At 44.5% G+C, this 17663-nt stretch overlaps 1 protein-coding gene and 1 long non-coding RNA gene across 2 annotated transcripts in view; one reads left to right on the top strand and one right to left on the bottom strand.

Annotated features, from left to right (window-relative positions):
• obscna (obscurin, cytoskeletal calmodulin and titin-interacting RhoGEF a) overlaps positions 1 to 17663 on the top strand; it is a gene marked incomplete at its 3' end in the record, with an annotated part of 39773 nt that overhangs the window by 21660 nt on the left and 450 nt on the right. The window contains exons 44-77 of the mRNA XM_080877059.1: positions 129 to 329; positions 457 to 539; positions 750 to 923; positions 1001 to 1160; positions 1271 to 1372; positions 1470 to 1634; positions 1762 to 1920; positions 2024 to 2201; positions 2411 to 2524; positions 3460 to 3627; positions 5247 to 5349; positions 5438 to 5567; positions 5660 to 5765; positions 8178 to 8286; positions 9439 to 9569; positions 9651 to 9763; positions 9924 to 10092; positions 10196 to 10283; positions 10359 to 10559; positions 10642 to 10702; positions 10782 to 10859; positions 10939 to 11111; positions 11295 to 11321; positions 11413 to 11565; positions 11747 to 11792; positions 11866 to 11943; positions 12052 to 13762; positions 13885 to 14010; positions 14112 to 14234; positions 15725 to 15892; positions 16004 to 16106; positions 16348 to 16587; positions 16878 to 17101; positions 17433 to 17529. Coding sequence (XP_080733185.1) covers positions 129 to 329; positions 457 to 539; positions 750 to 923; positions 1001 to 1160; positions 1271 to 1372; positions 1470 to 1634; positions 1762 to 1920; positions 2024 to 2201; positions 2411 to 2524; positions 3460 to 3627; positions 5247 to 5349; positions 5438 to 5567; positions 5660 to 5765; positions 8178 to 8286; positions 9439 to 9569; positions 9651 to 9763; positions 9924 to 10092; positions 10196 to 10283; positions 10359 to 10559; positions 10642 to 10702; positions 10782 to 10859; positions 10939 to 11111; positions 11295 to 11321; positions 11413 to 11565; positions 11747 to 11792; positions 11866 to 11943; positions 12052 to 13762; positions 13885 to 14010; positions 14112 to 14234; positions 15725 to 15892; positions 16004 to 16106; positions 16348 to 16587; positions 16878 to 17101; positions 17433 to 17529 — 6062 coding nt within the window. The remainder of the gene's footprint in view (positions 1 to 128; positions 330 to 456; positions 540 to 749; positions 924 to 1000; positions 1161 to 1270; positions 1373 to 1469; positions 1635 to 1761; positions 1921 to 2023; positions 2202 to 2410; positions 2525 to 3459; positions 3628 to 5246; positions 5350 to 5437; positions 5568 to 5659; positions 5766 to 8177; positions 8287 to 9438; positions 9570 to 9650; positions 9764 to 9923; positions 10093 to 10195; positions 10284 to 10358; positions 10560 to 10641; positions 10703 to 10781; positions 10860 to 10938; positions 11112 to 11294; positions 11322 to 11412; positions 11566 to 11746; positions 11793 to 11865; positions 11944 to 12051; positions 13763 to 13884; positions 14011 to 14111; positions 14235 to 15724; positions 15893 to 16003; positions 16107 to 16347; positions 16588 to 16877; positions 17102 to 17432; positions 17530 to 17663) is intronic.
• Positions 179 to 3571, bottom strand: LOC308393359. The gene is made up of 3 exons (XR_013970967.1): positions 3435 to 3571; positions 3255 to 3320; positions 179 to 311 (listed from the first exon to the last, which is right to left on the bottom strand). It is a non-coding gene; the product is annotated as an uncharacterized lncRNA (long non-coding RNA).

Below are 17663 nucleotides of genomic sequence, written 5' to 3'. Positions count from 1 at the left end.
CACGTTATCGTCTATTTTTATGTCCTTTTTAAGCATCAGTGGAACAAATCTGAGAAAGTCACTGTATGACAAAATAATATTGCACACGTCCCAGGCATAAATAATGTATTTGCTGTTTTCTTCCTCAGACGTCTGAAATATATGTGGCTCGAGCTCACTGTAGCCCTAACAGTGGCAGTAAGGAGAGTTTTATTCTGAAGGAGGGCCAGTTTGTAGAGGTGCTGGACTCTGTTCATCCTGACAGATGGCTGGTGAGGACCAAACCCACCAAAACCAACCCTGCTCGGCAGGGATGGCTGTGTCCAGCATACCTGGAGAAGAAGAGAAAGGTGGGATGTAGACATCCGCATGACAAACATGTTGAAAATCTATACTGTTAGTTTATTATTATATCAACAAAGACGTTGAGGATTTAAAAAATGAGCTTTTAATAGTTATAACTGTCATTTTAAACAGGAGACCTTCCCTCAGCTGAGAGCACGTCAAGAGGATCTTGATGGAATTGGATGTACAGGAGAAGAGTACAGGAGAGGCCTGAGGTGCGTCATACTGCCAGATGAGCTTTACTAGTATTGGGATACTGGATGACTTATACTGATGATGACTAAACTGTGTCAGAGTAAATACATGCATACATATTTCATGTATGTTCATGCACTTCTACGATACTTTGGTGTTGGTCATCACAGCTGGTCCTGAATAACATCTTGGCTTCTGTGATGAATCCATTTGTTTCCCTGTATCTTTAGTCAGTTGATCCAAGGCCTGATTGACGGAGAGGAGGAGTTTGTGAGAGAGATGAAGATGTTTATATCTCAGCAGCTAAATTTTCTGGACTCCAGCTACCGCATCCCCGTTAACGTCCTCAACCAGAAAGAGCTCATTTTCAGGAACATCAAAGACATCGTGTTGTTACACGAGAGGTGATACACACGTGCTAGATCAAAGGCAAAACGCATCAACGTGTCAAATCACAGTAACAGAACTCGTGTTTTCTCAGGTGTGTCCTTCCTGGGTTGAGGGAGTGTGCCACAGATGATGACGTGGCCATGCATCTGATCAAACACAGAGAAGACTTTGAGAAGTATCTGCACTACATGGTGGGTCAAGCTCAGGCAGAGGCCTGCATCGCTGACAAGGCCATCCAACAGTTTTTCAAGGTATTCACAACTGAATTCAAGTATAAACATTTAATGCTGCTGAAACAAAGGTGTGGAGAGCAGGATTACTACATCAGTCTAATGTGTTGTTGTTTCCTGGCATATTTCAGGAGTTACCAGAAGCTGGTAAGCTGGACGGTGCTGTTATGGATGTCCTTACATTCCTCCAGCAACCAGTGGAAAGAATTCAAACTTACCAAGCATTACTAAAGGTCAGCATATAGATTTAATACCATTTAACATTTAAGGCTATTAGGGCTAATCTTCTTTAAAGTGTGTCACATGAAAAGTTCAACTTTTTACCTGCAGGAGTTAATCAAGAATAAAGCTAAGAGTGGCCAGAGCTGCCATCTGCTGGAGGATGCTTTCTCTTTGGTGTCCTGCCTTCCCTGGAGGTCAGACAACCTGCACAAGGTGTCTCTGATTGAGAACTACCCGGCTCCTCTTATTGCCCTGGGCGAGCCCGTGCGTCAGGTGGGCAAAAATGACTTATATACAGTTTAGATCTGGTTCCAGCATGAAACAAGCAAACCAAAAAAACTGTCGTAACATTCTAGTTGTGCAGAAACGCACAAATGATTTCACGTCTTCTTCTCTTTAGGGATCCTTCACAGTGTTGGAGGAGACTCCAGAAATTAAGACCACCTCTAGAGGGCATCAGAGACAAGTCTTTCTCTTCAGGGAATGCATTGTACTGTGTAAACTGAAAAAAGACACCAGCATGAACCGAGACACCTACACCTTCAAGAACAAAATGAAGGTAAGGTCATTTGTCGTTCTGCGTTGCACCACGCCGTACACTTACTGCTTTTCCTATTCTTCATGTCGTCCTCCCACTTACTCGTCCTCCTCATTGTCTCCAGCTGAATGATGTGGAAATAAAGGAGACTGTGGGTGGAGACGAAAGGTCTTGGGGCTTGTGGCACGAACACAGAGGCTCCATAAGGAGGTACACGCTGCAGGGCAGCTCCACGCTGCTCAAACTGTCCTGGCTTAAAGACCTGAAGGAGCTACAGCAACGTTCCAGCCTGCCTACTAACAGTAAGTCTGTTAGTCCAGGTACTGAACATCGAACATTTTTATGATAAAACCATAAAACTAAATACTGTTTCATTCATTAACCTAACACGGCAACATTCAGTTCTGAAACGCTGGATTAAAAGTTATTTCAGTGATAAACAGTCAAAGATAAACTGATGGGTCCAGTTACGCTGTGTGCTTGATGTATATTTGTGTGTTTGCATCCACAGGTCCCCCAGTGTTTGGCTCACTGCTGTCTGACTGCACATCGAAGATGGGACAAACAATCAAGCTGACCTGCAAAGTGTCAGGATCTCCAAAACCAGAGATCAGCTGGCTCAAAGGTTTGAAAATAGACACATAATAGAAAATTATACTTCACATGGTTGCATCTGTTTGATGTTTTATCAGATCAGATTGTTTGCCCTCATTCGCATACATATCTTGTTATTTATGCCGTCGTGTATCCACATTTTGCATTCAAAGTAACTCTGACTTATATGAAGAACTGACAGTTAAGCCAACTTTTACATACTGTGCTGAACACATTTATCAGACGACCACCTAATGTGAGGCTTACACCTGCCCTGAAGTACCAGCATCATTTTTATGCTTCTGTAATGGTTAATCCAACATTTAATACATTTGTGTTTTCGTGTTTTTATATCGGGTTGTCTTGTAAGTTTGTTGCGCACTTCATCACGTGCCAATCCTTTGTCATCTGAACTCGTGTTAGGTATAAAACTGCATTTCACCTTTTCCACTTTAAAAATCAACCCAGTGTCTCCAAAAGTGGATTCTGTTCATCTGGACGCAGCGTTTTGTGGGAGAAACGTTTGGTCACTCATCCAGGTGACTGCTTCAGTCTCAGCTGACTGCAGGTTTCAATCTTATAAAGAGTACATATGATGACTGAAACCAGCCCACTGAAGGAACAATGGGCTGGGAGGTCAGTTCCTTCATCTTAATTATGCAAATTATCTTCTGAAGAAGTCACCTGGATGATGACGAAACGTTTCTCCCACAAAACGCTACGTCCAGATGAACAGAATCAACTTTTGGAGATTTACTTACCTGGATGATTGAGATGCATCAAGACAACCCAAAAAGGTGGTTTCACTTTCAGGTATTACTGTGTTCCTAAAAAGAAAAGAAAACGTGTATTTGTGTGACATGTCACGGAGACAGTGTCCAGAATAGCAGACGAGTTTATCACCACATAATTGAGTGTTATGGTCACAGTGATGAACCTACCTGGATCCTGATCCCTTCCTCCTAGATGGCCTTCCTTTGGAGGACGACCCACGTCACATCATCACCGCAGACCGGTCGGGCTCCTGCAGTCTCATCCTGGACAGCCTCACTGCGGAGGACTCCGGAGAGTATGCGTGCTACGCTACCAGCTTCATGGGCAGAGCTGGCACTCTGGCTAAGGTGGTGGTGCAGGGTGAGTTACCAATCCGAGTTTAAGCTATGCTAACACTGGGGCTCGATTGATATGTGCGCATGCGTCAGACGGCACGCAGCCTGTTTCAGCTGCTGATGCTTTTGTCTCCTTACTTTAACTTTTTCTTACTTTTGTCTTTGTCTTTTACTTTGTATGTTAGTGTTTGTTTTGTCTTTTCAAACATGTGGATCGAGAAAGTTTTGGTTCTCCTTGTTGTCAGGGAACTACTTTGTATAATTTCTCAGCGATTGATAAAGTTTTGTGATGCTGATTTACTTACAAACAAATCTGTGCGTAAATCACGCGACTGTTTCACGCACGTATCCATGATTGATCAATATTAGGAACACAAACAAAGAACTTCTTGGTTGCCTTAGGAATTTAAACACAAATCTTTAAAATGAATACTACACCTACTACTGCTTTCACCATTACTTCTACAATTAACAACAACAACAATAATTATTGTTTTTATTATTGCCTTTTGGTTATTATTTACAAAAATGTCCTTTTTTTTAAACAGCATAAACAACAAAATGCACAGAATTGCAACAAAAAGAAAACATGTAAATTAAACAAATTACTAAATGTAGCGATGTGGCCTTTAACCTTTGTAATTTAAACATATTCCCCTATACGTTATTTTATTTTATCATAGCTTAAACATTACCTTTCTTCAGGATGACTTCCATCACGGCAGCGTGATTTCTTGATGCTGAGAATTTGGATCTTTCTTTTCATTGTAGTGAGTTTTTGTTTTTAGGTTGACACACGGCACCTTGTCCGTGTCTTCCACCTGTTTCTCTTCTTTCTCGTGGTCTGTTGGGCTTTTTCGTATCAACTTTGTGTTTTTTATTTAAGCTGCAGTGATCTCAGGGGAAATCATATTCGTCGCTTTTTATTTATTGATTTATTTTTAAATGTTTCGTCACTCCAGTCGAAACACTTTGAAAAGCTACACCTCTTCCGTCTTACTCCTTGGACCTCAGACAGCATTGTGTAATTTTCTATAGTCTGACCTTATTCCCTGCCTGAGAGGTGCGGGCTTCGTTCTTACACCATAGTCACCTGTTTTGCCATTTCACATCTGTGCTTCTTTCTGCAGAGAAATGGAGCGGGGCAGTATGCAGATAGTATGCAGATAGTATGCTGATTGCACAACGCTGCTGTGTCTGAATGATTTTGATTTACTAACATGCAACAACATACACCGTTATGCACGTTTCATAAATCCAACTTTAAATTTGCCTACAAAGGGTAAGGGTAAGAACATTTCCCCTGAGAGCTCCGGAGTTACTAGAATAGAATAGAATAGAATAGAATAATCCTTTAATTGTCCCACAAGGGGAAATTTGTTTGTAACAGCAGCCAGAAAGACACATATACAAACAAACAGGACACAGGAAAGAAACATACAGTTTTATTCTTACATATTTACATCAAGGACAGTGGTTACTATAAACAGAGTACTGTACAGTTATTAAATTAAATAAAATTACAAATAAGAGGCAAACCCAGGTTGTAGTGTGAATACTTACCTCTTATAATATTAATATAATAGCTGCTGCTTTTGGTTGTTTCTAGGCTAAACCTGATCTTTTCATGCTTCTTTTCTCCAGCTCCACCCAGATTCGTGAGTCGACTGGAAAGTGCTTGTCTCATTGAAGGAGAGGACATCCAGTTCTCCTGCTCCACATTCACCACTCCGTTACCGAGAATTAGGTATCGCAGCGCAGAGCTGACCGCTGTAGTCGCTTTACGATTTTGCAACTATTGTGTTTCTGAATGCAGCGCTGCTTGCTCTTGACAGGTGGTTGAAGGATGGCAAAGAGTTGACTGACCAGCAGAAATACTTGATTATGAATGATGCACGGAGCGGGATCCTGTCTCTGACCGTCGTCAGGGCAACTGAAGCAGATATTGGGCAGTACCAGTGTGAGGTATAAAACATCGTCCATGTGTGAACACAGCTGGTGTCACTAATGTCAGAGCTCTGCCTTTGATATGTATGAAAATGTTTTATTTTGTTCAGCTTTGGAATGAACTTGGTGGCGTCAAGTGCAAGGCAGGTTTATGCCCCGCCTATGTCCCCCCGACTGACCGCGAGAATGACCAATCACAGGACTTACCTCCTAAAGGTAAGACAGTTACAGCCAATGAAGTTAACATCCTCCACCTAGGATGGGAACCCATAAGAGCCTTTTTAAGTGGGTGGGGGTCACACTGTCACTAGTTCAGCTGCGTTGGAGAAAGGGTGAAGCACATGCCATTGTCCAGTCACCCTGTTCTTACATCACACCATGTGACATCTCTTCCCTTCACTACAAACAGTTTGGATCAGTTTCACCTTTCCACCCTTCATTCATTTGATCAAGTTTACACCATTTTCAGACTTTACTCACGTTTTCCTTTCCCCGTTTCACACACACTCACATCATGAATAGTTCCAACCACCCTACCAGCTGTCACTAGATTCCTAAGGATTATGGCGTTGGGTGTAGTCTGCACTGTAGCTGCATGCCACAGAGTTGATGCAGTTTCCATTTGCACTGTGCAGCAAATGCAAAATCCTAACTATTAACTGTCATATATCACACGAGATAAAACCACGTCAACATTTATTCACCATCAACCCATTTCCCATTTGGCACGTCATGAAAAATGCACACTTCATATCCATATCATCTCAGTATCTGTAACTACCATCTTCCAGCAAAAACCAACTTACACATAAATATCTCATCCTCTCTAATACTAATCTAAAACCTGAGTCATTGTCTGTGAAGCTTCTCAGTCATCCAGGTCATCAGAGTCTAAGGAGCTTGGAAAGAAAGGCGCCTGGACTTCTTTAAGTTGCTTGAAGACGTTTCACCTCTCACCTGAGAAGCTTCCTCAGTTCTAGGGTCAAATGGTGGAGAGTCCCAGATTTAAGCCCTGTGGGAGTGTCCCCCCAAGTGTCACCGTGGGGATGTGGGGAAAGGAGGACCCAGGCGTGGTGCTCTGTGTATAAGCAGTGCGTTTATTTACAGTGTGGTAAATATCGATGCACAATTAATCCCCGTGCTCCCCAAGACTCCCGTGTGTGTCTTCCAGTGGCGTCCGTGTTCGTGCTCCCCGCTGTCGTGACTCTGCACACCCTGTGCGTGCTGTCCTTCCTCTCCACGCTCCTCCTCCCGCGGGCAAACACGATCAGTACTTCCTGGATTAACACACTGACTTGGAAGTTTCACGCAATGATCCCGCGTCGGAGAGAGCTCCACCACACTCTCAAGTAGCTCCTCCGACGAGGCCTGATCAGCTGCAGGTGTGTCACGGACTTCAGGTGTGGCCAATCACTTGCCAGGGTCACACCCACACACCTACATACACACATATATCTACAAGCAGGGAGAACGAGGGACAGCAATAACAAAATACATATATAATAATAATAATAATATAATTCATAACTGCTCCGGGACCTTGGGTCGCTCCGACCCAGGACGCTGACACCAAGAGGGACATGGACCCCCTAATGATCCTCCACCTAATCGCACGGCCAAGGTGTGTAAATCTGGGACTCTCCACCATTTGACCCTAGAACTGAGGAAGCTTCTCGGATGAGAGGTGAAAGTCCAGACGCTTTTTTCTTTCCAAGCTCCTCAGACCTGAGTCATTGTTGATCTTCTCTAATAACTGACTGTAGAGCTGTAGCACGTCACCCTCTGCATGTATGGGACGTCTGAAATGTTTTAGGGTCACATGGTGTTCTCAAAGCTAACATTTGTTCTGTTGCCATAACGATGGGATCTAGTGGCTACCATTCAACATAGACACCATACCTTACTGCACAGCATCCCATGAGAAGACCCCGTATGCAACGTTTTGTGTGTTTCATCACATTTCCACTGTTCACAGAAGGCATGGATTCAAACTAAACAGATAAATATACAAAGCTTGGAAGTAGCTGTTACTGAATATTATGCAGTGATTTTCCAACTCTGCTAGTTTTGCTACAGAATCCACACTTAAAGCAGAGCAATACAGTAGAATAGAGCAATCAGTGTAAGTATAGCATGTACGATCTAAGTATATCTATATTTTCTGGACTGTTGACGCCATGTTTGTCCTTCCATTGTCCGTAACTTACGTATTTTCTCATCTTCCCTGTACTGGTCCTAAAGCAGGAGGTTCCTCACATGGACAGTTCCATGTAAGTCATCATTGTCATGATAACAAATAACCACTCAGCATCCTCCTCTCTCCTCTTGCCAACGCATGCCCAGCTAACTCTTCACTCCTGTGAACAAAAGATGGTCATGTGCTGGGCAAGTGTCACTTTTGCACCCGTCTAGCAGGGGGCATGTGTCCATGTCCTGTTGATGTGGTGGGTTGGTAAGATCCAACCCAGAGGCTGAAGGTAAGGATCACAGCACATTGTTGCTGTTCCTGCGCTGTAAGGTAATGTACCCTACGTGTTTCCTTTTTCAACATATTAATAAGAGTAAAATCCTTTGAAATATATAATTACTGCCATTGTTTTCTGTCTGAGTTGGTTTTGATCTTCGTAGATCCCGACTCAGAGGGCTGGTCTGCTGCATTTGTGAAGAAATGGTTACAGGCTGATTTCAACCCAACTTCTATTGCAAGGATGCTTTTTCCTCCCGAAAGTCCTGAACAGTAAGTTCAGCTTTATGCACTGACATTCGCTTCCACATTACATCCCGATCATGTTTTGAATGTTTGTCTCTGTTTAATGGTTTGCTTGTGAAACTAGATCTGGATTTTAAGCATTTACTGTGTAATAACCAGTGTTGGTCAAGTTACTTGAAAAAAGTAATCAGTAACTAATTACTGATTACTTCCCCCAAAAAGTAATCCTGTTACTTTACTGATTACTTATTTTTAAAAGTAATTAATTACTTAGTTACTTTTTAAAAACACGATTTACAACCTGAAGAGGTGATAAAGTGATAGATCTTTCAGCCCAATTCTACTTTTTCTGCATAATCCATCATACAAAATGTAATCAAATGGAAAAGTCTCTTTTTAAAACTTGTTTTATTAGTTTTAATCTTTTAACTTTATGCATCAAGCAAAGATTTAATTATCTGCAACATTCTCTGACTGGAAGAAATTAGTTTAACATTTAAACCTATTTTCTGCACATTCCACACAAAATAAAGTATTTTTTGTGTTTACACTCAGTCTTTCAAAGTAAAACACAGCAGAACATAAATAAAGTCAAAGACTCAGCGGTCCTGTTGCTCTATTTTCACCTGTAAAGCAGGAGTGGGGTAGGCGGAGGTTTACCCTGGTGCAGGTGTGCAGCGGTCAGTGGAAGAATCCGCGAGTTTCTCTGTGAGTTTCCCATTAAGTCGTAGCTACTCGGTGCTTGTTGGAAGTTTAGGGGTTTTTTCGCTGTAAAAAGAAGTTTTCTTCCCACGCACAGCGGACACTAATGTTTTTGTCACTTTTTATGGAATCAAACTCAAAGTAAGGTCAGTACTTCCACGCTTTAAACGCTGCATGCTCATACTCTCTCTGCACTCGATATGTGATCCATTGTTGATCTGCACACAGCTGTTGTCACGAACGACGCACTCGCTTACGTCACTGTCATGAGACATTCTCGCAAAAAAATCAGTTTTAGTAACGCAGTAACGCAGCGTTCCTACGGGAAAGTAACGGTAATCTAATTACCGTTTTTGCAATAGTAATCCCTTACTTTACTCGTTACTTGAAAAAAGTAATCGGATTACAGTAACGCGTTACGCGTTACTGTCCATCTCTGATAATAACTGTGTCCTTAATCTAATGTTTTGTCTCCAGCGCTGAGGGTGGTGCTGAAGTGAGTCTTTACGCCCCCACGTCAGCCGATCCAGCAGCACAGCAGCCCATGTGTTACCTCGAGGAAGAAGAGGAGATCTACATCTCAGAGCAAATACAAGAAATTGCAGATGGTATCCTTGCATCCTACTCATAACATGCAGAATAATATCACATTTTACATGATTAGCTCATGAATCAAATTTCTTGTTTAGCTCCTCCCTCTATCCAGATACCCATGGAGGACCTGTTTGTAGAGCCGGGTCACCTATCGACATTTACAGCCATCATCACAGGAAGACCAGCACCTAAGATAAAGTGGTACAAGGTATGAGCAGAGTTTTTTGAGTTGTTTTCTAAACGGATTTTTTGGTCTATATCAACTCTTCAAAGGTTGTAACAGGGAATCACATTGTTCTAAGATCACAAACCGCTGGTTTCAATCTGAAAGCTTATTTATAAATGAAACTGCTGGTTCACATTAATAGGATGAAGAGGAGCTTGCAGCCAATGAGAATGTGAGGATGGGACAACATGGTGCCCGCTGCTCATTAACCATAGTGTGCACCGAGGGTGAGGACAGTGGGATGTACGCCTGCTTCGCTCACAACAACTCTGGTTATGCATCGTGTCAGGCTGAGCTGACAGTGGAAGAAGGTAACACGGGAGCTCAAAATAACCAAAGGGCTGCTCGTCGCTGTAGCATGCGTTTGTTGTTTCCAGCGCTGGAGTTAGTTGCAGCTTTAGTTTTTGCCTGCAGGACTCCTGGAGTTCCAGGAGAGAGAGCTGGAGCTGGGAAAAAGAAGGAAGCTGTTCTCTGTCTATGACGTCCACGATGAAATCGGAAGGTGAAGCTGCATTTTCTCTTTAGCATTATCTTTGCCAAGATTTCATGTGCAGTAAATCATCTTTCTGTGTTTTAGGGGAACGTTCGGAGTAGTGAAGCGCGTCGTCCACAGAAGGACCGCTGAAGTCTTTGCTGCCAAGTTTCTGCCTCTGCGGAGCAGCACTCGGACCAGGGCCTTCCAGGAGAGGGACCTGCTGTCCCGCCTCGCTCACCCCCGAGTGGCTTGTCTGCTGGACTTCTTTTGCACCAGACGCACCTTGGTGCTGATCACAGAAATGTATCCTACCTCTTACGTGTTACAGTTAATTTGTGTGTTTGACCACATATTGAAGCTGTGAGTTCTTTAACAGCTTTTCTAGCTGCTGTTCTCACGGGCTTCTGGATCATTTATTACTGAAAGGATCGGTCTCAGAAAAAGAGGTATATTTAATTTACTTTATTAAATGATTTGAGTCTTGCAGAAAAGGTGCATGACACGTGTTGTGTCTTCTTATTTCAGATTCAGTCATTCATACAGCAAATTCTGGAGGGAGTTGGTCACATTCATAGCATGAACATCCTGCATCTGGACATTAAAGTGAGCGCTCTGCTGCATTGCATTATTTACTCTGGGATTTATTTTCACGAAGTCTCTTTTTCATGTTTCTTCCTTTTAGCCTGAAAACATCCTCATGGTGTATCCCCCAAGAGACGAGATCAAAATCTGTGACTTTGGCTTCTGCCAGGAAATAGACACATCCAGGCACCAGTACAGCATGTTTGGGACGCCTGAATTTGTTGCCCCAGAAATTGTTCACCAAGAACCAGTAACTGTGGCCACTGATATTTGGTGAGTTTAACGGCTACATGTATTTTAGATATAAATCAAATACTGTATATTTCTCTACATCCAGATGCAGAACCAACCCTCTAGTTTTATACGGAGATTTAAATAAAAGTAAACGATTATTTGCAGTAGTGCACAAAAGTTAAAAGTTGAAACAAAACGTTTGAATCGTTTCTGTCTTGTCAGGGCCGTGGGGGTTGTCGCGTTTCTCTGGTATGTATCTCCGCCTTTTGAAAGCAATCTTGAAATCTTAAAAACACAGAACATCCAAAAATGTAACGACTCTTAAACTTTATCTGGACAGTCTGGTGTGTCGGTGCCCTTTTGTGGGCGAGACTGACCGCGCCACACTGCTGAGGGTGGGGGAGGGCACTCTGAACTGGGCCGCCCCTGATGTCATGTACAGGAGCCCGGAAGCCAAGAACTTTCTCCACACGCTCCTTCAGCCTGACCCAGAGTAAGGAAGCGCTTTTGGTGTTTTACGTGGGCTCGTGAGATATTTTTAAAGTTATGTGCAAACGACAGAAAGTACCCTGTGTCAGTGATGCTAACGCTGCTAAGCTTCTTATAGCTTCATTATGTTGGATCCAGTTGCTTTAAGGTGAAACAGAGAATGTCTCTGATGTTTCTGTACCTAGGAAGCGACCGTCTGCCTTTGAGTGCTTGGGCCATGACTGGATCCAGGTGAGGTCATATCATCAGGTGTTTCCTTTAAACTGTGAATGTCAAACTTACTGAACATTGGGACTGTTGTCAGGATGAACATGCAGGAGAAGACACGGATGAAATCAATACAAGGAGTCTGAAAGCCTTCATTTCAAAAAGGAAGTGGCAGGTGAGTTCCTGCTGCAGCTTTAATACCTGCCTGGATACAAAAGGAAATACCAGATGGTTTCCTGTAGTGTTAAACATCTTTGTCTGAGTGTGCTCTCTTTCTCTTCAGCGTTCTCTGACATGCATTGGGTCGGTGCTCACGCTGAGGCCCATTCCTGAGCTACTAGATGCTCCTCTCAGGGAGACGGCAGTGACGGTGCCCCGAGAGCCCCAAGAACACAGCAGTACCTCCCCGAGCAGTGGCTCTTCGTCGGAGTATGACGAGGCTGACTCCTGGGACTTTTTCCAGCACTGCAGCCAGACTGAAGAGGAAGAGGAAACAGAGGAAGACTATGATCCTTTAATGGAGAGAGCACAGATCCCAGATCCTTTTCCCAGCTTCCACCGGGATGGAGAAGAGGAAGGGGATTTGACACTAGGCGAGGAAGAGGATGGAGAGATAGTAGGAAGGAGGACTGTATTAGAGCGGAGTATGAGCAGGCAATCGGTCGCATCGTCGGAAGTATCGTGTCAAAGGACACCTCAGAGGGAACGTCGGTCCAGCAAGGACAGCAGTCCATCGCTCTACCTGTCGGATGGGGACGAGGGTTCAGGGAGTGACGGAGGTCGTATTCCTCGGGGAAGCGTCATCCGAAGCACTTTTTATAGCAACTCTCATCAGCTTTCGCCGTTGTCTGCCAGACACATGACATTAAGGGACAAATTTCAAGCTAAGAAGCAGGAGAGGGGCCGCAAGCCGCTCAGGAGGAGCTTCTCAGGACGCCTCAACGAGCCTCTTATTGAATATGTGGAGGATGAGACGGAGACCAGCCGTGGCCAGAGACGGGCATCCGTTCAGACCGCAATGCAGAAGTCCTGCTCGTTTGACAGCGGGGTGGGTTTCGCCCATGCTAACGCACCACCTCACAGAAGGAGCAGGTCTCTAGATGAGTATTCACGTCGGTCTCCCACTTCACCCAAACGTGCGAACGCCGGTGAAGAAGAAGGGTCGCAAAGTCTAAAGGAAGATTTCACAGACGATGAAGTGGCCGGGACAAACTTGCTGACAATCCCAAATTCTCAGCGAGCCACGAGAAGAGGCTCTGTCACTCCTGTGCAGGTGAGGCAGGCTTTTAGAGGAGCCTCTGTTCCTTCGAGCTTGGACCAAGCACAGACGGAGGGAGATGACTTTGCTGGCTCCCAGGGGTCTCTGGCTGAGTCTTTTACTTTGGAGCATGGTGGCTCTGAGTCTTCAAGTAGACTCGGCTCCAGTGAAGAACTGAGTCACGGTCGTCTCAGAGGGAGATACAGATCAGGAGACGGCGATGGATATGATGATCAGGGTGAGCGCCTCGTTGCACCATCGCCTCGCTCTTTCCAAGAAGTAAAACCCCGAAGCTCGTTTCCCCGGGCACCACCACGTAATCGCACACGCTCCAATCCCAACCTGTCCACAAACAGCAGAGGTCAGCTGGGGACGCCGCTAATGCCAAGCCCCAGTCCCAGCCTCTCTTCTCTGCAGGCTCCAGAGAGGCCTCCCAGAGCCCGGGACAAGAAAGAGGGTCACGGCCTCCAGAGGCACGCATCTGCTCCAGCCCTCGAAGCTCCACCACCTACAGGAAGGTCACCAAAACTGGGACTGCTTAACATCTTCCGCAGGCAATCCTGGACTGGCCATTCCTACTCCCATCTGGAGGACACGGAGTTAGGACCAACTCTGGGCGAGATCATGAAGCCTGATACACCCACCATGTCTCTAAGGAAGAGAATGAGAGCGTCAGCCTCAAGTCTGACCAAACTCTTTTCCAGATCCTCCAGTAAAGAGGATGTGAGTGAAGGAGGTGAGGCACCGCAGATGCACCTCAGTATAAGCACTACGTTGTGTTACTGTTGTGAAATGATATCCTGTATTATTCAATCTGAAGTTAAAACCATTTGCTCTTTCCTGTTTTATTTATAACAGGTCCAATAGTGAAAGGATCAGCTCCCGCTCCACCTGAAAGGAGGCGCAGCAGCAGCCTCGAGAGTCCCAAAAGGAGGAGCTCAAAGCTCTTACCATCCTTCAAAATACCTGCGTTTAAAAAGAAAGGTCGGACAAAGGTTACATTCTGTGACTGATCTGCTTTAAATTTCACATCACAGTTGTTGCTTTGAGAACATGCTCTTTTGTTACCCTTTGTTAATATTCAGACCTGCCCGTTCGCCCCAGCAAGGCTGAGGTGCTACAGTTGGATGGAGGCGGAGTCCTCCTGGCGTGGAGGCCGGTTCGCTCAAGCGATCCCGTCACTTACTGCGTGCAGTACTGTACGGACGGTGCGTTCGCAGACATGGCAGGACAGAAATGTGTTTTTTGTTGTTTGTGTGAAAAAGAAATTATTTAGTGTTTATTCCATTATGACTAAACTATATTTTTATGGTCTAAAATAGCGGCTCCAACCTTTTTTGTGCCACGGACCGGTTTATGTCCGACAATATTTACCTTTAAGGTGTCGAGGATAAATACAACAAAATAAAAACAGTACTGGTACCGAAGAAGGAAGATTTATTCATAACATACAGGAACAGACCCAGGGGGAAGGGAACAGAGTTAACCATCAAAACGATAAATAAATAAGGCTAAAACCCTGAAAACCATAAATTTCACTCCTGAGCCTCGACTCTCGAGGCCCGGTACCGGGGGTTGGGGACCGCTGGTCTAAAACACCAGGGAATTTTAATAGCACTGTGTTATTGGTGTTTTCCGTTGCCTAAATCAGGGGTGTCCAACTCCAGGCCTCGAGGCCCGGTGTCCTGCAGGTTTTAGATGTGTCCCTGATCCAACACAGCTGATTTAAATGGCTAAATCACCTCCTCAACATGTCCTGAAGTTCTCCAGAGGCTTGAACTCATCATCTGAATCAGCTAGGGATGCACCGATACCAATACTGGTATCCGGTATCGGGGCTGATACTGTAAAATGCGTGTGTACTCATACTCGTAAAAGTTAACCGATACCATGAACCGATAGGTTTTTGTACTCTGTATCGGCCAGTACTCGGATCCAAGTATCGGTATTGTAGCTTGCCATCACCAGTGTGTGAATGTGTGCGTGAATGGGTGGATGACTACTAAGTGCAATAATCCTTTCTGTCATCGTTGTATTTTTACTCAGTTGTATATAGTATTTGTATTTGTATTCTATTTTTATCTTATTGTATATTTATTCTATTTTATTCTACTGTATATAGTATATTATTTTATTCTATTCTGTACAGCTGTGTACTGTATTTATTCTTATTGTATTCTAATTTTTGCGTCATAACTTTTGCACTGTCCACTTCCTGCTGTGACAAAACAAATTTCCCACGTGTGGGACTAATAAAGCTTATCTTATCTTATCTTATCTTATCTTATCTTATCTTATCTTATCTTATCTTATGACTGGATGTGTAAAGCGCTTTGGGGTCCTTAGGGACTAGTAAAGCTATATAAATACAGGCCATTTACCATTTATTGTATCGGTTTGAAAAAATCGGTATTGTTGCATCCCTAGAATCAGCTGTGTTGACCCAGCGTGAGATCTAAAACCTGCAGGACACCGGCCCCCGAGGCCTGGAGTTGGACCCCCGGGCCTAAATTTAAACAGTGTAGTTGAATGCAGCACTCCTTATAGGAGGTCACAGGTTATGAGCAGAGGGTTGGGTGGTGATTGAGTGTGATGCTTACGGAGGAGTGCGAGGAGTGTACCTGTGTGTGCATGTATTGCAAACACATCATTTGTAAAACGGCACCAACACTGGTGTCATGGTTTCATGTCTCCACAGGGGCGGAGTGGACAGTCCTGTCAGAGCACGTGGCAGACAGCTGCTACGTGGTAGAGGACTTACCGAGAGGAGCTTCTTACGTGTTCAGGGTGGGTCGTGTCACAAAGACGGGAGCAGGACCGTTCAGTGACGCCTCAGCTCCCGTTGTTATGGCGACTGATCCTGAAGGCAAGAGAAACGCTGTCTCCTATTGGACGTTGTCTTTTTATGATTTCACGTCATTGTTATTATGCTCTTTTTGAAAACATGGTGCAACAGCTGTTTGTGTTTGTTATACAGAGATCCACATTCCTCTCATTCAGACTGAGTCACTGGGGTCAAAGGTCATTGGATCAGAACAAGCAGCACACAAGAACTACAACTTCCTGTCTGAGATCAACAGGTGAGACATCCAACAACGAGCTGCAGCAGTTCAATAAAGTTATGTTTTGTTTCTCTAATCTTTATAACTGAAGAGCTGACTCCTTCTGTTGGTAGTAACAGTGTGCATGATAACACAGGATACCAGAACCAGGCCCAGTAAGCCAAACCTCACTTTACACGCTCAGGTCTTGGCCTTACTATGCAAAGTGCCCTTGGGTGATTTATGTTGTGACTTAGTGCTGCATCCATCCGTCTTTCAGGGGTCGTTTCAGCGTGGTAACCCTGTGCAGGAACGCCGAGACCAGCCAGGTGTTTGCGGCCAAGATCACCCCTTACCAAGCAGAGCAGAGGCAGCTGGTGTTGAAGGAGTACCAGCTGCTGAGGAGGCTTCACCACCCCCACCTGGTTCAGCTGCACTGTGCTTTCATCACCTCCCGCTACCTCGTGTTAGTAGAAGAGCTTTGTCCCGGCAAGGAGCTCCTCTACAGCCTGGCTGCGAGGTAAGCGACGCTCAAAAACATCAGCCATGAAGGAGGAGCATAGTTCCTAATAACGCTCGTGTGTCCTCGTCTTTCAGTCTAGCTTCAGGTTAGAACTTGTACACATGAATGAGCTTGAGATGGGAAGTCTAAGAATTTAAATAGACGTTATCAAGCAGAACAAACAGAACTGTATATCAAAATGTAAAAAAATCAAGCTAAGCTAATATTTCTGTGCTAATTCATTAGTTATGGCACCTCGGGTGCTGACGTCAAGCTTGACCATCACGTCTGTGTTTGCGTCCTCTCAGAGATCTGTACGCAGAGACTCAAGTGGCCGAGCTGCTCGTTCAGATCCTGAGTGCGGTCGACTATCTCCACGGCCGCCGAGTCGTCCACCTGGACCTGAAGTCGGACAACATGCTGGTGGACGACTGTAACCACCTGAAGGTCGTTGACTTTGGCTCGGCTCAGTCCTTCACGCCCGGACAGCCTTTAAACATCGAGCACATCCAGGGCTTTTCTGACAGCAGAGGTAACGATGTGTGTTTTTTAAATTCACACTAAATGTTGTACGCTGCATTCTGATTGGTCTAACATACTAAACCTCTGACTGTCGTGGCCTTCCGACAGACTCCTGCAGCAAAGGTACACGTTGTTTTACGGAGGACGGATTGATGGAAATAACTCCGCCTAACTCCATCCACCTCAGCTGACCCTAGCTCCCATAGTCTAACAAACCCAAGTCTATTCTTATCCTTTTATCCATTTCTTTTTGGTCTGAGCCTTTTTCCTGATACAGAAAGATGCACTGCCTGTAAATGTGCCACTCTCTATAAAGATATTCTGTCTGTCTGTTCTCTCAGTGTATATTATCCTTCCTAAAGCTCCGGAAATCCTCGAAGGTCAGGGTGTTGGGCCAGAGACCGACATCTGGGCTGTTGGAGTTTTGTCGTTCATCATGTAAGCAAAGAGGTTTATTCAAACTTGGATTACATCTCATCATCTGAGAACAATCCCACACGTAGCAGGGCTGTTCTGTTCTGATAAATGTGGGTTTGTAGACGTCATGGTGTGAGGAGGCTACAGACTGACTT

This window comes from Rhamphochromis sp. 'chilingali' (genome assembly GCF_963969265.1).
Source record: "Rhamphochromis sp. 'chilingali' genome assembly, chromosome: 3".
NCBI classification, from domain to species: Eukaryota; Metazoa; Chordata; class Actinopteri; order Cichliformes; family Cichlidae; genus Rhamphochromis; species Rhamphochromis sp. 'chilingali'.
This window is presented reverse-complemented; position numbering and strand designations above follow the sequence as displayed.